Source organism: Dermacentor albipictus, chromosome 1 (genome assembly GCF_038994185.2).
Source record: "Dermacentor albipictus isolate Rhodes 1998 colony chromosome 1, USDA_Dalb.pri_finalv2, whole genome shotgun sequence".
NCBI classification, from domain to species: Eukaryota; Metazoa; Arthropoda; class Arachnida; order Ixodida; family Ixodidae; genus Dermacentor; species Dermacentor albipictus.
The window spans coordinates 507,455,779-507,475,204 of NC_091821.1; the positions used below are offsets into that span (position 1 = coordinate 507,455,779).

Consider the following 19,426-nt stretch of genomic DNA (forward strand, 5'->3'; position numbering starts at 1 on the left):
AAGCCAGTGTCCTGGTGGTAACTACCCACGTCATACATCAACTGACTCCATGCTACGCTTAAAAACTTCATAACTTCATCACCCCACATAATCTTCCACTGTCCTCAACTATGTTCCTACTGCTTTTAGAACCCCATTCTGTCACTCCAACAGCTATCTGCTCTGTCTGTTACATGACCTGCCCAACTCTATTATATCTTCTTCTTAAGGGGGCGAGGGTCTTTGGTCTTAACAATGACAAAAAAATTGAATTTTGTATAACTGCATGTTTGGAATCTGTACCAATTATTTTTTTTTAGCTGCCAGTTCCTTATCTCGTAAGTCAATATTTCAGCCATAATACATTAATTTTAAAGCTATAGGGCAGGTGATTTGTTTGTCTTCTTCATTTTCACAAAATAAACATTTTGACACAAAGCCAACTGTTTACTGTGATAAATCAGTATCTATCGCAGGTAGAAGAATAATTATTTTAGCTGCACAAGGCTAAATGTTTGGAGCACACAACATTTGGAGCAGATATAAAAAAGTTCTATTCTAACATTTTTAAAACTTGTCTTTTGCGTCACCATGCATGACCATGTTCAAAATACTGGAGTTCAGGGTGCTATAACACAAGAAAAAATGAACCAATCATAAAAGTGCTTCCGTCATTGCATGTCACATGATTTTAGTATTGATCCATGTGTTATTTCTACATTATTGTGCAATGATTATTTGTCTATCCTTCTAAAAACAAATGAAAATTGTTACTTAATTATCTCAAGCAATAATGAACCCATTTCACGATGACTGTCGATGGTAGTGCGATTAGCACTGGATGACTGCTAATATAGCGACAATATAGCGACACAATGTATCGCCACTGTGGAAACTAGTTCTGTATGAGGCGTGTACTGCAGCAGGATTTCTCTTTCGCGCTTCCTTAAGAAGACTAGGCACCATCTTATCTACTGCCGCTACCACGAAGCCCGCACCTGGCCTCCGAAATGCATGGCGTGCCAGTGCGTGTGAACACTGAGAAATGGCAGACGGGTCCTCTCTGGAGCTCCTTTCGAGACACGCTGAGCTATCTAGTGGCACTGCCAAGAAGTCCGCATGTGGCTTCCGAGACGAGAAGCATAGCGTGGTCGGTACCTGCCAACAGTGAGAATTGTTCCCCCGTTTGCCGCACACTCGGTGGCACACGCGCAGTGACCCCAGTTGGTCAGAGGTTCACTGAAGAGTGGCACATACGGAATGGCACCTAGAGAATTAATTCATGGCGCATCTCGCTAAAGCATTGGCCTAAAAGGAGTGTACCGAAAAGCGGCACATAACCATTGCATTTGTGGTGCAGCCTGCTAATGCATTGGGTTGCTGTCCTTGAGGAACCGCTGTGGCGCGGGTTCGATACCGCTCAGCATCGGAGAAATTTAAGGAATGTTTTTCGTGCCTGTACAGTGGCACATACAGTGAAATATTGATATAACCAACTGCAGAATACTGCGGCAGATTGTTCTTTATTGTTGTTACACAGCAGTGGTTCCTCCGGGGGTCTGTGAAGTCATTTTTGGAGTCTGCGACATCCCCGCCAGCAAAAATGTGTTTTTCTTTTGCTTATTTACTTGCGGGTGTGGCCACAACAAGCCTTGAGGCATTCGATTCTGGTTGAGGACTGCAAAAATGTTTCCCCTTCTCCATCGGATAGCTATAAAGCTTTTGTTGCAGTTTCCTACGACATATGCACGCGAGCATGCTTGTTCCAGGCTTGCGCCACTTCCAGAAACAAATACAAAAACAGGTTGAATGTGGCTGCAGATATGTAACTCTGCTTAAGTGTGACCGCACCATCTATTGACAAGCTGTCCAGATTGAATTGATGTGGCACTTTTGTTTTACCATTCTTTGCCAGGTAGCAATTAAACACACCTGTTTCACACCGCATGTTATGTTAATTTATAACCCCCCTCATCATGGCAAGGGGTCCCCCATCACTTTCACCAGTCCACAAGTGGTCCCCGAGAAATCCATGGCTGAGAACCGCTGTTACAGTGGAATCTCGATGATACGATCACGGCTGATACGAATTTCTGGATGATACGAATTTTTCTGTGGTCCCGGCCGAGCCCCATTACTTCGCAACGTGTTAGAGAATGGTTGTTACGAATCAATTTTCGACCCGCGTCGGTTGATACGAAAATTACCGAAGACATTGGAAATTTGAAAGTGTGCTTGGCGAAAGCCAGACGCTGCTGCCGTCTGCGCTCCAATTCATTCGCTTTGGTGTTCGGCGATATCGCCTGTCGCTGCTGCCGCTTTCGTTCTGCTTCCCTGCCTTTGGTACCCGGCGATCTAATCAGTCGCTGTTGGCGTTTCTTTTCTGCCTTCCTTGCTTTCGCATCTGGTGACATGTTCATTCGTGGCATGCGCATTCGCTCCTTGTTCTTCTGGCGCTTGGTGTTGGGGGAATCCGGCGTCCGCTGGCGCTTCCCCGAACCGCATGGCGCGCAACACGGGCCTCTCACTCGACTGCAACGAAACGGCTGGCGAAGGAGCGGCGGTGCCACCGCCGACGCACGCGCGCCCGTTCTACCGCTACTGTGTGACGTCACGGTTGCTATGCGCAGCTGCGCCCCTGACCGGCGCGCCGGTTGGTAAGGAGGGGAGGAGGTTGCGCCGCTGCGCGGAGGAGAGACCACAGTTGGCACGATTCCAGCACACGGATGGACGCGACTGCGAGCATGAGCCCCACCGATGGCAGTGAAAGAGAACAGCGCGCAGTTACGCGATTTGTCCCTCTCTCTTTTGGTGCGCAGGCGCAAATGCGGCGCCGGACAGCGCGGAGGCCGCGACTGGGCGCGAAGAGTTTGAAGCGGTGGCACTTGTGTTGCTTTTGTGCTTTTCTTCATTTTCCGCGTGCCATTGGACGGAGTGGCTGCTGCGCTTCGGGCCGCGTTCTTTGTGTTAGACGTGGGCGACGGCGAAGGACCCACCACCGGCGGCTGAAACGCTGCATGCGCGCTAAGTTCTGAGGCGTGCGCGAACGAAATCAGCGACGACACGTGCGCGCGTTTTTATGGATTTGAACAAAGCCTGCTAATTGACCTGACAAAGAATAAGAGGCAGAGGACATTAGGGAATTTTCTACAAGAAATAAATCCTTTTTACGTGCGTGTGTCTGAGTGAGTTCACCACTGACTCTTTGATTTAGTTAGTTTTAATTGTTTCGATGATACGAATTTCGGCTGATACGGATATTTTTCGTGACCCCGTGAGATTCGTATCATCGAGATTCCACTGTATAGAGAAAGCCCAAAATTAACCACTCCACTCATCAACCCATAAGTTGTCACCGTATAAGCTATTCACGAAAATGTCGCTATTGGCTCTTGGCCTGTGCAGTTGCTATTTTCTATAAATTCTGCCACCCAAGCACTGCCAAGAAAACCACCAACAAAGAGGAAGCTCCTAGTTGCCTCCAAAGCAAAATATTTTTTCTTGTTTTTTTTTTATATTCCTTGACATAGACACCGCAACTGTCTCACTTGACGCGGAAACCTGAACTATTTCAAATTCAGGGCTCGTACATATCTCGGAGACAAAAATTCAAGGACATTTAACCTCGTCAAGCCCTTTTGGGGGCAGAGCGAGATCCCGTGTAGCAATTTCTTACTATAACAATTCCACAACACTATAATCATAATTAGCTACAATGAAGTCTGTGAAATAGGCACTTCATCATAATACAATTCTTTTATGCTGAAATTAGATCTTCTATGCAAATAAGTACAGTCGCTGACATTTTTCTTGCACTGTAAAGACCATAAAGCTTTCTGCATTATTGCGCAATCTGAAAAAAAAAAAATGAACAAGTTTCCATGAGAGAAAGGTAATTCAGCTGAATTTGAGAGTCCACAACCAAACATGCAGTTTTGTGCCATATTGATTATGTCACTAAATGAATGGTACAAAAGAGGAAGCCTGAAAAGCTTTCGCCTCAACTAGGCCACTGTGGCTGATAGTGTAGCTTGCAGTGGGATGACACTATCAGCCATTTTGGCTCGACCAGTGTTTGCACCCACCACTGATTACCTCTAAGATAAGGCGTGAGGGCTGCGTGAAGAAAAAAAATTGCAGCCACCGCACCCACTTTTGTGCCACACACTAGTTGCGGCATGATTTCGCTGCCTCACCAGCTTTGCATGCCTTTCTTCCATCTCTCTTCCACTCCTTCAAAACATGAGCCCAACAGCGCCGACTGGGCGCTGTCAGGCTCTGTCAGACAGAGGTGCGAAAGGGTGTGCCTGCGACAAAGGCATGCCCTCCAAGGCGTGGGGATCAAAGACGCGCATGTTTGTGACGCGCAGGCTAGTGTGACAGCTCACATCTTTTTATTTTACTGGGCCATAGTTTATAAAATGGGATGGTTGCTAGGTTCATGCTGATTCGCCATCTGTATTCGCCAGACTGTATTACAGTAGAGTCTGCTTATAACAAACCTGAATGTCCCACGGCAGCCGTTCGTTTTATCCCAAACTTCGTAGCAGCAAGTGAACCAAAGCTTAAAAAAAGTTGCTAGTCAAAATCCTAAATTTATTTCTTTACAAAAAAAAAAGTAAGTGTTGCTTGTCTGTCTCTGCAGTGAAGATCCGTTGAGGGCTTTCTCCAGCTTACTTAAAGCAGAAGCATGCTCTTCGCCGAGGCCCTTGGCATGGATAAGTTGCCAGAGGCCCTCTATGTCGCCCAAGCCACAGGCACGCTTACAGGTGCCGGCTCCAAAGTTTCGTCGTCCGATTACTCCGCATCGTTCTAGGCTCGCGCTTCATCCCAAACAATGTCTTTGTCCATGCACGGTTCCGCTATATTAGCATCTTCATCAGTTGAAATAAAATCATCCCAGCCAATGTCATGGCCTCCCATGTCGGAGTCAATGACGCGCTACCACAAATCGCTTCCGAACTGATCTCCAGAAGCTTCAGGCTCGGCATCAGGTACTATGCTGACGAAGCTGGCCTTTTGGAAACAGTTCCGCATGCAAGCAGCTGTCATCTCCGCTCAGGCTGCCTTGACCATCTCAACGGCTGAATACACTGAAACTTGAAGTGGCAAGTTGGCAGCTGAGTGGTCAAGGGCGACGAGTACGTGCTCCACAATGCCACAAGTGACTGCACTCTTGAAGTGGTATTATGCGGCCAGAAAAGTACGAGTCACTATTGTCAGAGAAGGTTCTACATGGTGCGCTGGGCAGTTGTCGAGGACGAGCCAGTAGCACACAGGCCTGCTTCCCGGTGACGTCAAGAAAATGAAACTTCTGGACTTAAGCCGGCAGCCAGCACTGTAGCACGCCTGCTGACACAAGCGAGGGAGTTGTGAGAAAGAGGGAGGAGAAGGGAGCGGAGTGGATTTGCAGGCCAACACTCGTGGGAAAGCAGCCCGCATGCACAAAGGAGTCCGAGACCGTCGCCATCTCGCAATGCGTAGCCAGGTTTACACCTTGCGTACGCTGTAACTATCAGCCGAGCTCAAAGACGTTTGTTGTATGTGCGATTTTTAGCCATTCAAATAATGTACCGTATTTACACGATAGTAAGTCGACTAGAATGCAAGTCAACCCCCCCCAAATCGCGTGACAGGAAAAAAAAAAAAAAAAAAAGAAGGAGCATACCCAAGGGCAAATTCGATAACGAAAATTGATTAGCAGCTGACATGGTCACTGGACTACTCGTTTTAACTAGTGCTGCCATCGTCAGCACTGCTACGGTCCTACAGTGCGTCGTCATCCAGCGAAATTCCACATTTGGCAAACGACTGTACCATGACATCTTGTGGAACAGTAGCCCAAGCCCACGCCGAATGCATCCAACCACACGCAGCTACCAGGGAGGCTCTTTTGACAGATCCAGGTGACGTAAGTTCGCGGTCTTCTGCAGCCAGCCACTCGTTGTACTCATGGCGGAGCAGGTCCTTAAAGGGTGAAGATCCGGGCTTGTTTCATGACCGTGTCGCACTTCACTGGCAGGCACCGATCCTGCATTTCAGTGACGTACGCCGCAAGCTTGGCCTACAGCTCCGGAAAGCGTCCAGACTTCAGAACATGGGAAATTCCTCACTTGCCTCCACAGGTGAAAATTTTGCTTCGCTGCAGTCGCCACTCTCGCACCACCTGTTCAGAAACATCGAACTTGCAGCCCGCTGGGCAGTTATTTGTTTCTTCGGCGTAAAAGATGGCAGCCCTCTTGAACGCTGCTGTGAACGAGTGCCGAATGATTAGTGAGCCTGGAGCACTCATGATGACTGAGGAAGCATAGAAATAGCCTGTAGCCGGCAGTCAAGTGGAATGCGTCAAACCAATGCCTTTCGTCAAACTATAGAGATTGCTAAGCGCAACAGGCAAAGAGAAACCTGCGAGTGGTGTCTGCTCTTTCATGAACTTCCGATGCTCCCCACAAGCGCCGCCGTACTGAGGGTGCCGCCGTGAATAGAACAGCGGTGCTTCCATCAACTATTGACACCCCCTCATGAGTGTTGTGTGCACAGTAAAACTCTCAAAAATGTTGAAAAACCCTTCCGAAAAGCAAACAAACACGCAGGATAGCGAAAAGCTATGGGTATGGCCATAGAGCAAACAGAAAATGGTAACTACGTTGTAGTTCCCATTGGTCTCGCTTTTATGGTGGTGCCATGTTTTGGTTTCGATTGTAAGTCGACCGCCCACTTCAGATTTTCAAATTTGAAAAAAGTGGTCGACTTACAATCGTGTAAATACGGTATATTTTGACATTCCCACGGGTTTCGTTCGTCTTAAGCAAAAGTTTGTCTTAAGTGGGGCCGTTATATGAGGGCTCGGCTGTATTCAAGATGTTCGAGGGTTTTTACGAGAAACAAAAAATTTCAGGACTTTCAAGGGTCTTGAAAACATTGTTTTCTATTTCAAGGTTTTTCAAGGATTTCAAAGAACTGTGCGCAACGTGGAAGTGCAAGTGCATGTAAACTAGATCGTGTGGAAAGCGACCGTGTGGCATCCCCGCAAGCATGGAGGTGACATTTCCTGCATCTACAGTGACCCATGTCAGCAAGAAAGGGGTTTGTAGATGTGTGACACATTATCACAGACTCAGTGACCAATGTTGGTCCGATGGTTTGTTTCAAGCCCTGTTAACTCATCATAGGAGACTGGTGTACTACGCGTCAGATCACTGACTACCCAGTGATCTAGGTAGGTGGGAAATCGGCTACATGCAAACAGACAGATAGATAACCCCCAGAAAGTGTGTGAAGATCCCCATGTCAACCATTGCTAGCAGGGACAGGATGTTAAAGTGCCTGGTGCGAAATGACTTCAAAGCTCTGTTGGAACTTGTTTACATAGGGAAGATGGATTGACTATAAAGTATGTCACACCAATGTCACCACGTGCAGTTATTTGGCGTAGGTAACACTCACTTGACATTTTAAGTACGCAAATACATGTCCTGTCTTTATGACCATCCTGACTGAAGTGCACAGCTTTGTCCCACCTAGGCTCATTTTTTTTAAGTTTCTGTGTCCCTGGCAGTGCCCGTGCAAGATCTCTAATAATAACACTAAATGGAGGAGTGCACAAATGATTAAATTGATCAATTAGCCAATGCCCGCTCAAATGAGAGGCTTTTGCGCACCAGCAAAGGTGATGCCGGCAGGCTAGGGGGAGAGGGTGGCTGCTGCAGCCGCTGCTGAGCCCACGCAGCTTCAAGCCGCTGTTGGTGCACAATGGCCTCGTGTCGGACCCGGAACTCTTCCTCCTGCAAAGGGAGACACAACCACTGTGGGAGTAAATGGAAACACATATGGAAACAAAGGTGTAGAAGACAACGAAATTGCACAGATGACGAAACGGGTGAAACAGACAAGATCATGCACTCACTATCAACTGACTGTTTATTCAGTCACAGAGTACGTAAAGCAGGGGACACTTGCCTGTTTCACTTGTCCCGTCGTCTGTGCTGCTTTGCCATGGTGAATCTTAACCATCTAACGCAGCTCAGAACCCTTGTGAAGGGTAAACACCTCTTCCATAAGGGCACTACATGTTATTAGATCTTGCCATTGAGTGCGGGAGTTGGCCGATGTTGAGGAGGACTTAAAGAACTGAAGGTTTCTTTACATTATTTACAGTAACAACACAAAGTAATGAACAGTCATAAAGTCATCGACAGCTGGCAGCAAATCGGACGCTGCGGCCTGTGGCAAGAAGAGCGAAAGAATGAATGTCTCTTCTCCCTGTCTCTCGCTTTTAACCCTTTCGGTCTCTCGGGGGTCACGTCATTTTCAGCCAATCGTCGAGCCAGCTCAGGTGACATCATTTTCCTCCAATGGTAGGCGCCCGTGCAAGTGCCGTCACATTCGGCCAATGGGGACACTCCAAGCACTTCACAGTCCGTTGGGTGACTTGCCACCAGCGTTGCCTCCCCGCCTGAAAGCGCTCAGCTGGAGGAGGCTGGTTGTTATTCGAATGACCTTCCAGAGCTACAAAACAGCTCAAAACAGCTCTGCTTGGAACCAAGATCAACTACCTGGAACCGTGCTAGCCTCCTGTTGCACTTTTGGGAAGAGTCAAGCATGGGGGGAGACAATAGCTTGACAGGCGACGTGTGAGGTGGGGGTCGCCAACCTGTCTGACGGGTCTGGTAACGTGGTAGACGCGCCCCTGTGCACCGTAATTTGAATGCGACGACGATTTGATGTGGTCGGGAAACTTAAGTGATGCCAGGAAAAGGGTCCGTATCCAACAAGCTACAGAATGGACTCGTGTAAGGGTGGCACCCCCAACTTGGCAGCCCCAAATTTGGAAAAAAACATATTACCAACAGAGAAGCAATCGTGTTCAGCGCGGCAATGCCATGCACGTACATTGGTGAATTTTCATGCGCTGTGTACTTTCATGTGCTGTTACTAGATGGTGAGAACTGCACATTGACCTCCGATGCAATGGTACATTCGGGGATCTGGGGTGTGCATTACTCGCCATCTGTGCCAGCACCATTTTGACCAAAAGGTTCAGTCCCGTGTAAGGGCTGCATCTCGTCAAAACTGTAAAAAAGGAGTGCGGCTCTTACACAAGTCTAAACGGTAAACTTTGATAGAACTAAATCCATAAAAATCAGCACTTCGTTATACAGTTAAACCTGGATGTAACGAACCTATATGTAACGAATTCCTGGATTTAACGAAGTTTTTGAATTCCCCAACGCTGCCCCCATTGAAGCCCATGTATTTTCGACCTTGATGTAACGAACGCGTTGCGGCGGTTAGCCTTGATGTAACGAATTCCCAAAGCTGATCAGTCATTACTTTTTGCACTTTTAAGAAAAATTCGGCCGAAGAAATGCTCTAGATTATTGAATATTAATATTGCAAGGAGCCAGCAGCTACGCGAACGCCAGGGATTGCCGCGACCGAGCAAAGTTAGCGATGATGATGATGATGGCGGCAACTAGCGCCGCTCCGTGCCTAACGTAGCAGTCTTTTCAGGCTTTGCTTGTCTAGCGTGACGCCAGGTGGCATTGGTATCGGCAGCTGATTTCTCTTTCAGATTTATTTTGTTTCGTATAGATTTGAGGACAAGCATTCTTATTTAGTGATTTTTATTTGTTTCAACGGCTTAGACGCACTTATGTGTAAGAATTCACTTGAAAAGCAACGCTGATAGCCGGTTCTTTCATTGCCAGGGCGCGGGAAGGGAGAGGGACGATGACGAACGACACTCCATGACGAACGACATGCGTCACTTTTTTTTCTTTCTCTATGGATGCGTTGCATTCGCCATTTTGAGTGTTGTCCTGCGTTCTGCACGTGTGCGTGTGTCAACTGTGCCCTGGTACTGGTTTGTCCGACTTGTTTTGGAGGTGCTAGGCCTGCCTGTCGGCGTGTAGTCGTGCGTCTCCGCTTCTAACTACGTCTTCGGTTGGTCGTGATGAGTTCTGCTGCCAGAAAACGAAAAGTTCTGTCTTTTGAAGACAAACTCGCAATTTTAAATGCTGTCTCCGCGGGCGAGAAGAAGGACGTTGCCGCCCGTTTCAGCATTCCAGCGAGCACATTATCAACGATTTTGAGTGCGGAACACAGCATCAGAAACGCAGTGGAGTCGGGAACAAGCTCGAAGAAAAAAAGACTGAAGCTGTCCACATACACTGATGTGGACAAGGCAGTGTTCACATGGTTTTTGGACACGAGAGCCAGAAATGTACCCATAAGTGGTGCGATCTTGCAACAGAAGGCAAAGGATTTTGCGTGTATCTTGGGCCATGATGATTTCAAGGCAAGCAACGGGTGGCTGCAGGGATTTAAGAGCCGGCATGGTGTCGTCGGAAGAGTAATCAGCGGCGAATCTGCCTCCGCAGACAGCGATGCTGCTGCTTCGTGGGTGGCTGACGAGCTGCCTGGAATCCTGAGTCGCTTCGAGGCGGCTGATGTCTACAATGCCGACGAGACGGCTCTATTTTATCAGATGCTTCCGGGCCGCACGCTAGCGTTAAAAGGCGATGACTGCCGCGGTGGAAAGCAGAGCAAGCTCCGCATAACGATTCTGCTGTGTGCCAACCTCGACGGCACAGACAAGCGAGTCCCGCTAGTTGTCGGCAAAAGTGCCCGTCCCAGGTGTTTTAAGGGGACAAAGAGTATGCCCGTGAAGTATGTGGCGAATTCCAAAGCTTGGATGACTCGGCCAATATTTTCTGAGTGGTTGAAGGAATTTAACCAGGACGTCAAGCGGCAAGGCCGTCAAGTTTGCCTACTGCTGGACAATTGCTCGGCGCACCACGTCGAGGGCCTGCAGCTGTCGAACATCGAACTGCATTACTTCCCGGCCAACTGCACGTCTCTAATACAGCCCCTGGACAAAGGGGTCATTAACAGTTTTAAATGCTGTTACCGGCGCCGACTAATCCAGAAGATACTTCTCGACATCCGTCTGGAACGGGAGATGAAGATCGACATTTATCAAGCAGTCGAGATGCTTGCTGCCTCCTGGCAAGAGGTCAGGGCAGAAGTTATCGCGAATTGCTTTTTAAAGGCCGGAATAGCCAAAAACGCACGGGCTGGTGCCGACGAGGAAGAGGAGGAAGACCTTTCTACTCCGTCCGATGTGGCCGAAGCGTGGAACGAGCTATGCACTAACGGTGGTGTACCCAACGACGTTGAACTGACTGACTTTTTGTTTGCCGACAACGCCGCCGTGGCTACAGAAGAAATGTCTGATGCAGCAGTAGCTGAAAGCGTGCAAAATCCCGATGGCGGTGATGATGGTGCCTGTGAGGCAGATCCGTGTGACGTGCCTTCTGCAAAGGAGGTGATGAACGCAATGGACGTTATGCGCCGTTTCGTCGGCTCGCTCGACGATGAAGGAGCTCTACACGATTTAGCTTCTTTGGAGCGGCGTGTTGTGCCGTCACTTGTGCCGAAGAAGCAAGCGCAAATTACGCAGTTTTTTGGTGTAAAATAAATGCTTGAAGGGTGAGTTCACCTTCGCAGATATATTGAGCTATTTGGTTTCGTTTCTGCATCATTCGTACGAGCCTTCACGCGAAACCTGCATGTAACGAAAACCTGCATGTAACGAAAAATTGCGAGCTTTTGTCAACTTCGTTATGTCCAGGTTTAACTGTAGTATCAAAATTTTCTTAAAGTGAAATTCAACCTTTTATGCAAATAAGCACAGTCACCGGCCAATTTTCTTACACGGAAAGAGCCATAAAGATTTCTGAATTCTCAAGCAATAAAAAAAATAAGAAGAAAAAGCAGAAAAAAGAAAGCACTGCATGATCATTCATGATAATTTTTCAAATGAGCAGAGTCTTCTTCAATGAAGGGGCAGCGCTGCACCGAATGCGTCGGAGTGGAGCAAGAGCTTCGAGTCAAGGTCCATACAGAGGCAGGTGCTGCAGTACAGGGCCTGTTGCATCAGAACTGCAGCCGCAGAGTGATGCAGACGACGCCAGTCTAGCCAATGACGTGGCTATCTGAGGGTCATGTGCCTTTGTCGACCAATAATAGAACGCATTGGGTTTTCTTTTTGAGGCAGAATTGCTTCACTGCCAATGTGCAGACAGAGCCGGTGGTGGCGGGAAAATGAAGACGAGACACTGCTCTTTCAAACGATATACAGGTTGATGCGACTGAACGACTGCGGGGGCTGTCACATGCCGTGGAAAAATAGCTTTTTTTACGGTAACTTTGGCTCATATTTGGCCAACACTGGTGCCAAAAATTTATCTTACGGCTAAAATATTGATTTAGAATGCAAAGCATTTGGCAAAGTGATGCAATAATAGTTGGAAATTCTGAAAATACCATTTTCAAAAGATTGACTTTTTCGCTATTTTTGGCCTCTAAAACTCATGTCCCCCCTTAACTGCGACATAAATGTTGAGACGATATAATGCTCACGAAAACGAACGCTTTATAACTCACGGCATTTTCATTTCATGTCATCGGTAGCTGCTGCTTTGACAACCGGGAGCTAGGCTTACCGGCTCGGGCGATTGATGGCTGCCAACAAAGTCAGCAGGCCGAGCGCGATGCTCCGCTTAGGAAAGTTTACCATACTAATATGGTCCATAGCAATAAAACAATGTTTCACAGAGCTGTTTGTCTTATTATGACGGTCCTTTATGGTGTACGGTAAATACGGGAAAGTTTCAAACAGCGCGCCGTTCTCTCGACTGCATGCACTAACTGCCATCGATAAAGGTGGTAGGCTTTGCTCGCTGGCTGTGGGTGTTGCCAGTTACAGAGAAGCTTCCACTAGCAATTGAATGCATAGTTTTTTGTGAACTCTTTAATGCATGCATGAATATTAAGAGGCTAAATGAAAATACATTTGGATGTCTGTATACTGTCAGCAGTAAAGAGCAAGCCAAGGGAACTCTGTCGCACAGTGGTCACTGCACACTGCCAATCAAGACACCAGCTGCCCTTGGATGGTGTTTCGAGCACTTCAGTGGCGAAGTGCTGGGCGCTAATTATCATATGAGATGTACTTTTGACATCACTTTATGATATTTATTATAATTATGTGTCAGTGACAATTGAGCGACACCCCTGCCCTTTCGCAAGCTCCTACTGTACTCGTCCATCTTAAGCTTTCCAGATTTCCGGCCAAATGCAGCTGCTTTAAGGGCATCTCAAAGCTTGAAGACCGAACTGACCTCGCGGCGCTGGCATATTACAGTTCAGTAGTTGCAACTAGTGTGCTGTGATGGTATCCGGCCGTCGCTTACCATGCTGCTTTCCTCGCCGGATAGCTCGTCTTGGACAGAAACCGAAATAAATTCCTGCTCCGTTTGGCAGCAAAGCAACTTGTGCACAATATGCAAAACAACCAGCCGGTCTTTTCAAGAAAATACTGCCATCAAAACCACCACAAACTGGCATCTCAAGGTGCGCTAGCGCTGTGTCGGTTGTTCGTCTGCTTCTTGTATCCGACCATGTAAAGGGTGCTCGCAACAGCATTTTTGCAAACCGTCAATTCTTTAAATGAAAAACACGGCACATATCGGCAAGAAGCTTAATAGCAAACGTCGAAGCAGCTCGACTTTCGTCGACTTTCGTTCCCTAGTGTTGCCGCGATAGTGGCTACACAGCTGCCGGTGGATCTGCAAGCGAGAGCACTGGTTTGAAGCGCCGAAGTAATCAAAATGGTGGCGTTTGATTAATGCTGTTTTGAACCTGTGGTCACCACAAAAAGTCTGGAAAATCGGACAGCGAAGGGTTCTTGCGTCCGAAATTTCTTACGTTCTTATACATTGACATTACGGGCCACGAAGCTGTCCCAATTTATCAGGCGTCCAGAAAGTCGGTCATTGACTGCACACTGGCAACTCCTCCAACGGATGACCCAGCGTCAGAGACGATTCATTATGATTCCTTTGTTACTTGAACTAGCGTTACCGCGACTTTCGTTCCCTTTCAATATAGTTACACCTCATTTTCCCTGACTATTTCCAGGCTATTCAAAAGCCCTGAGAGTTCCCGGTTTTCCAGTTGGTAGAAACATAGTTGTAACATGTAATGTTCAAAACTCGCCCCCAACACCAGTTTTTAAGGCATTCATGAAGCGCATTTACTTTCGAAGAGCTTTAAAGGCCGTTGACTCTCCTTTTCCGAATTAAAGGGTTGTCAAAGATTTCAAGGAGGTATACGAACTTTGAATACCTTCCACTCAAATTTGGTATGAAGAGGAGTGTGCTTGATGATGTCTTACATACGTTGTAGGGAAGCTGGTAAGTACAATGCAGGAACTATGGCTAATTTCATTTGCTCTCCTGACTGCATTTCCTGACATGACTTTGCTGCAAAAATTGGTTCCTCTCATGTTGTTATTTTCTCCTTGCACCTCAACTTTTCCCTGTTGGTTTGCAGTGTTGCATAACTCAAATAACTCTAACTAGTCCAGCTTTGTTGGAGACAAATACCCTTTGGAGAGAAAAATTGGCCCAAAAATCCTCAAAAGAGCACGCATTTGGGATGGTTGGTTCATGATTACGAGCAGTAAACAGCGCTAAACAACACGACAAGGAGAGGGACACAGAAAACAGTGTTGACTAACAACCAAGTGTTTTTATTCTTTCCGTCAGTGTATATATAGTCCGCCACTATCGCAAAGCACAGAATCAACAGAATTTAGCATGCACAGGGGCGAAAATTGCAATTAATGCAATAAGAGGCAATCTCCTTCGGAAGGAGAGAAATAGAGGGAAGGCTTACACATGCTTCACCACTAATATGAATGTGGAAAGCTTCGGAAATAAGATGTGCGCGGTCATCACGGTATTTTGACAGGTAGGTCACATCTTTAAAAGACAGCTTGCAGCCGCATTCATTACAATGCAGTGAGAATTGACTATCTCTAGCTCGTTTTTGAACTGAGAGTCCGCGCATGCGGTCATTGATGCACCGCCCCATTTGACCGATGTAAAAATGCTTGCATGAAAGAGGAATCATATAAACCACACATTCACAATAGTAAACAACAAACCTCTGTCTGTGCTGCTTTTTACAACTTTTTTTGTTGTTCTAGGGCACCCGATTGACTTGATGGCACAGGCTGCCTAACTTATTTCTAGCAGTGAACAGCAACCTAACGCCTGCCCTGCTGACAACCTTTTTTGAGATTATGCGCAATGTGGCGCACATATGGGATAACCACAACCATTTGCCGTGAGCGATTCTCAGGTTGAATAGCTGCCGATTGCTTTCTTTTAAGGCTAGTTGCGAGGCTTTCAGCGATGCTAGTTAAAAGCGGTAACGGGAAACCTGCGAGCTTCAGCCTTGCTACTTGCAATTCGAAGCTTGCATCCACTTGATGGTCACAAGACCTGATGAGGGCCCCCTTCATGCAAGATCTTGCAATACCGCACTTGACTATCTTTGAGTGCGCGGAGTAAATGGGAAGGCTGTTATGAGATTGATTGATTGATGAGACATGATTGTTTGAGAGCGATAGCTCCATGTCTAAGAAACGGAGCTTGGTGTCTGAGGGATTCTCCGTGGTCAATACAAAGGAATCTAAAGCTATGCGGAACAGGTCAAATATTATAGCAGCAGCAGGCTGCGCGTCAGTAGTGTTAGTACTGTAAAATATTAAAAAGCCGTCAACGTATCGCATCCCTTTTACAGTGCTCGTCTGGCTGAGCTTAGTTCCAAGACTGCGATCATAGCTGGCCAATAACATGTCGCTACGAAGAGGGGCTATACAAGAATTGAGGCACACACCTTTCTTTTGTATAGAAAGCTTATTTTCCATGGAGACAAAAGTGGAAAGCATGTAAAACCTTAAGGGGGGACGTGGCTTTGAAAATCAATTTCCTTATTCAGGGTGTCTACAAAGCTGACATTTCCAAATTCCCTGAGTTTTCCACGTTTTCCCTGAGTGCCATTGCAAGTTTCCCTGAGTGATGCAGAACCATGTTTTATTTCAAGACGGGCTTAAAACATGTCGCCTCATGCTGTCACTCCCTAGTAGGCACATGAAAAAAATTAAAAAAGCGACTTAATCCAATTTGAATACTATTGAGTAGTGTTTATGTTATTCAAAAAGAGAATAGAAGGCAGTGGTTAGTAAAATGCACAGCAAATAAAGTGTCTCTGAAAAACATTGCAATGGAGTCGGACATTCTCAAATACGAATAAAATAGAGATGCATATAGAAGCAAATATTTTCGAATATGAGCTATTTCCATCAACTGTCGCAAGCTCAGTGGTATGAGGCCCGAACTTTGTCACAATTGAGATTCTCTCTCAACAGCTCGTAAGTCAACCTCAACTGTTCTGACATACTCTCAGCCGCGCACGACGCCCGAGTGTTGTGTTTCACTGCTTTAAAGAGTTTATTTTGGTTTGGATGAGGGACACCTGCATCTCGGCATCAGCCAAAACTTTATTTTTTGAGCTCAAGCTCCTTCAAAACGGCGGCAGCAAGCTTCCTTTCCCGTTTATTCCTCAATGCGTAGTTCATTTCTGTTCTTGTCCTCCTTTCGTCACTCGTTCACCCCAAGGACCACTTGAAGCATATTGGTCAGTTGCACAGTCCACGACCAATTTTTCGAACTCCCTAGGGGCCGCGAAAACGTCCGAAAAATCAGCCAGTTGCAAAAAAATAAATGCGTGTCATTTACTGCCCTTAGGGACTCAAACCGCCACAGGCACGTTCGAAAACGCTCTGAAGGCCTGTCGCTACACATATTAGACATGTCGGTGCTCGTAATGTGACAGGAAATACCGGCTGCACGCGTGTATAATTAAGGAATACATACTGTGTTCCGTGGCAATAGCCCCTTCCCACGATTGTTATGCTTCACTGCAATACTTTTGTGTATGCTTCACCAAGTAACATTTCTTTACAGAGGCGAAGGTTACTTTCAGGAACCGGCATTTTCTATGTCAATCGCGAGGATCACAAAGGCGGAGTCCATACCATTGCTGACAGCAGCTAATTCTTTCAATAAAAAACTCGGCACCAAACGGCAAGAAGTTTCATAGCGAACGTCGAAGCAGCTAGGCCTAGTGTCGCCGCAGTGGTGACAACGGCTGCCAGCGGATCTGCATTCGAGAGCGCCGGTTCGAGGTGGCGAAGTAATCAAAACGGCAGCCGTGGTGCCTTTGATTATTGCCGTTTCGGACCTGCCATCACGGGAAAACGTCCGGCAAATCGGACGGCGAAGAGTTCTTGCGTCGGAAATTTCACACGTTCTGATACGTTGACTCTATGGGGTACGTGACGGTGCCGCGAAGCCGTCCAAATTATTGGGAATCCGGAAAGTCAGTCCTTGACTGTACACTAGCAATTCCTCCAGCCGACGACAGGGCGTCAAAGACGATTCATTACGATTCCTGTCTGCTACTCGAGCCAGCATTACTGCGACTTTCGACCCTTTCACTAAATTTGCCGCTAATTTTTCCCTGATAGAGGCCCAAATTCCCTGAGTTTCCCTGACTTTTTCCAGACTACTTAAAATCCCTGAGAATTCCTGGTTTGCCCGGTTGGTAGACACCCTGTTATTTCTTCATGGATTTTGATGAAAATTGGCACAAATGTTTAGGATGTCTGACCGATGCTTCAACAAAAGTTTCAGAGTGATATCTTGAGAACATCTTATTCAATTTAATTGAGCAGAATTTCTCTCCTTTTAACTTTCTGGAGAGCCTGGGGAAATTAAAAAACGTGATAGAAGGCTTCTTAAGTATTGACTGCATAGCTAAATGTGTGCTGAAGGTCGTGACATTGTTGCTTTCTTTTTTTTTCGCAATACAAATTTTTTGGAGGACCATATTTTATGTTAGCTTCACATCACGTGCACTTTCAGGGTAGACAAATAGCCATATCATAAACTTACAAAGGGTCAAGATAAGAAAGCGAGGATGTCGCAACCTGCACTGTAGCCCAAGGAACGTGACAAAAAAACCGGAGTCAAAATATTGTAAGCACTATTAACGTACTTTGTCGTTTTCATTTGTACATAGCCGTCATCACCTTCCCTGTTCTTCTACTTTTTCACGCGTGAGCTGGGGCCGTTGCTTTTTTTGGAATAAACAGCACTGGACAACTTGATCGGTCTCGGTATTATAAAATTGGAGGCTTATCAAGGTTAAGCCCAGTGGATGCTTCGCATCCACTGGGCTTAACCTTAGCGTATCTTTAGCGTTTGGAGGCATCTTGACCGCATACACGCCCGGCGCAAAGACGCTGGTGCGGTTGCGGGCACAGAGACTGACGTGACGGCGGGCGCGCGCCGCTTCATCCCTGGTGTGACGTCACATATCACGTGATGCAGCGATGGTGGCGCTGCCGCTGCGTCGCGCGCGACGGTGCGAACCGAAGCGTGGAGGCCTCCGCCGGGCGACGTCCGACGGCGCGATATGAGGCCCCATCTGCAGCCGGTGTGACGTCATCACGTGACGTCACATCATGTGATCTCACTTCAGGGTCAATGGTGGCCACCGCCGGGAGGCGACCGACGCCGCGATATGAGGCCCCATCTGCAGCCGGTGTGACGTCATCACGTGACATCATGTCACGTGACCTACTTGAAGGTCACTTGAAGGTCAATGGTGGCCACCGCCGGGAGGCGACCAATGGCGCAATATGAGGCCTCATCTGCAGCCTGTGTGACGTCATCACGTGACCCCACTTCAGGGTCAATTGTGGCCACCGCCGGGCGTCACGCGAAGGCCCGAAACCTACGTTAATATGCTTCGCATAAAAGTGGTGGAGGTACGTCAAGACCCTGACGTCATCTCACGTTCACGTCCTCCCTGGAGCTCCGTTCCGGTCGCCGCCTGCACCCAGCAACCCCTACAACAATGGACGCTTTTCCGGCGCCTCTAACCCTACCACACAGACGACCTCACCTGCGGCTCCCTCTTGGACTGTGACGAGCCCTCAGCGCAATCCCCCTGTCTTTACGGGACTCCGCGGTGATGACGTCGACGATTGGATCGACCACTACGACCGCGTGAGTTCTTGCAACAAGTGGAACGACACCCAGAAATTGAGGCACGTCGCCTTCTACTTGACCGGTGTTGCAAAGACGTGGTATTTCAACCATGAATCCGACATCGCGGATTGGTCCACGTTTACCTCCAAGCTGCGGCAAATCTTCCCTTCCTCGTCTGGCCATGCAGAAGTCGCCAAACAGAAGCTCGGCACGCGCCGCCAACTTCACCAAGTCTTACACCTCGTACATAGGGATGTCTTGGCTCTGTGCCGCCGTGCGAATCCCAGCATGACGGAAGCCGAACGCATTCGCCACATCTTAAAAGGCATTGGGCCTGTTGCATTCAACGCCTTAATCGTGCAAAATCCGGCTTCTGTCCAAGACATCACTTCAACGTGTCAACGCCTCGACAAGCTGCAGTCTATTCGTCTTCCACATGACAGCAGCGATCCTCAGGCTCCCCATTCTCCAGA

General features: G+C 47.5%; 1 protein-coding gene across 3 annotated transcripts in view; it reads right to left on the minus strand.

Annotated features, from left to right (window-relative positions):
- The window catches only part of Lrch (Leucine-rich-repeats and calponin homology domain protein), a 205,513-nt gene that overhangs the window by 88,629 nt on the left and 97,458 nt on the right, over window positions 1–19,426 (minus strand). For all 3 annotated transcript variants that reach the window (XM_065439258.1, XM_065439257.1, XM_065439256.1), the window contains one exon: window positions 7,641–7,763. In XM_065439258.1, the coding sequence (XP_065295330.1) occupies window positions 7,641–7,763 (123 nt within the window). The remainder of the gene's footprint in view (window positions 1–7,640; window positions 7,764–19,426) is intronic.